Here is a 1,353-nt window from a genome sequence, read left to right on the forward strand (position 1 = left end):
GGACACTGAAGTGAGTCGAGTCAAAGAGCTTCAGGAGAAGCTGGAGCAGGAGATCACTGAGCTGAAGAGGAAAGACGCTGAGCTGAAGCAGCTCTCGCTCACAGAGGATGACAACCAGTTTCTACACAACTACCCCTCACTGTCAGCACTCAGTGAATCTACAGACTCATCCAGCATCAACATCCGTCCTCTGCGCTACTTTGAGGACGTGACAGCAGCTGTGTCAGAAGTCAGAGATAAACTACAGGACGTTCAGAGAGAGACATGGACAAACATCTTAAAGACAGTGACTGAGGTGGATGTTTTACTGTCAGAACCAGAGCCCAAGACCAGAGCTGACTTCTTAAAATATTCACGTGAAATCACACTGGATCCAAACACAGCAAACACAAAGGTATTATTATCTGAGGGGAACAGAAAAGCAATATTAATGAGAGAACAACAGTCTTATTCTAGTCACCCAGAAAGATTCACTAGATGTTTTCAGGTTCTGAGTAGAGAGAGTCTGACTGGACGTTGTTACTGGGAGGTGGAGTGGAGAGGGGAAGGAGTTCATGTAGCAGTTGCATACAAGAATATCAGCAGAGCAGGGAGAAGGAATGTTTCTGGATTTGGACTAAATGACAATTCTTGGATTTTAGATTGTAACAAAAACAGTTATAAGTTTTGGTACAACAACGTCCAAACTCCCGTCTCAGGTCCTCGGTCCTCCAGAGTAGGAGTGTACCTGGATCACAGTGCAGGTATTCTGTCCTTCTACAGCATCTCTGAAACCATGACTCTCCTCCACAGAGTCCAGACCACATTCACTCAGCCTCTCTATGCTGGACTTTGGTTTTATTCTTATGATGACACTGCTGAGTTCTGTAAAGTCAAATAGTCAGAAGTCATTTCAGGGACAGTTGGTTAAATTCTGTGTTTTAATCCTTAAACTTATTTTGTCTTCATGTTTGTTGCTGAGAGCTGATTGTTGTGGCATTTCTTCACTGCACAGAGATCAGCTGTCAATCAAACATTGTGGGCGGTACTTTGAGGTCTGGTCATTAGTTGCTGTGTAAATGTTTGAGTTTCTTTAGGTGGTGCTCCTTCCTGTGTCTGTTTAGCCATGGAGGCTATCACTGCTCAGGATGACTTTTGTTTACCTGAACTGACATTTCTCTGCATGAAAATGGAAACTTCTCTGAGCTCTAAATGTTTAATATTTGAATTGATGTATTAGAGATTCTGCTCAAACCCACTGCTTGTGTGGATGAAGTGAATCTGTACCTGAAATCATTGAACAAGAGTCATTTAACAGACGTTACTGATGGGATGTGTGAACAAACTGAAGGTTTACATGATGAATAAACAAAC

General features: G+C 42.6%; 1 protein-coding gene across 1 annotated transcript in view; it reads left to right on the top strand.

Annotated features, from left to right (window-relative positions):
• LOC123973111 (E3 ubiquitin/ISG15 ligase TRIM25-like) overlaps positions 1 to 1,353 on the top strand; it is an 18,618-nt gene extending 17,265 nt beyond the window's left edge. The window contains exon 2 of the mRNA XM_046052992.1: positions 53 to 1,353. Within this exon, the coding sequence (XP_045908948.1) occupies positions 53 to 880 (828 nt within the window). The 3' untranslated portion in view covers positions 881 to 1,353. The remainder of the gene's footprint in view (positions 1 to 52) is intronic.

Source organism: Micropterus dolomieu, linkage group LG06 (assembly GCF_021292245.1).
Source record: "Micropterus dolomieu isolate WLL.071019.BEF.003 ecotype Adirondacks linkage group LG06, ASM2129224v1, whole genome shotgun sequence".
Classification (NCBI taxonomy): Eukaryota; Metazoa; Chordata; class Actinopteri; order Centrarchiformes; family Centrarchidae; genus Micropterus; species Micropterus dolomieu.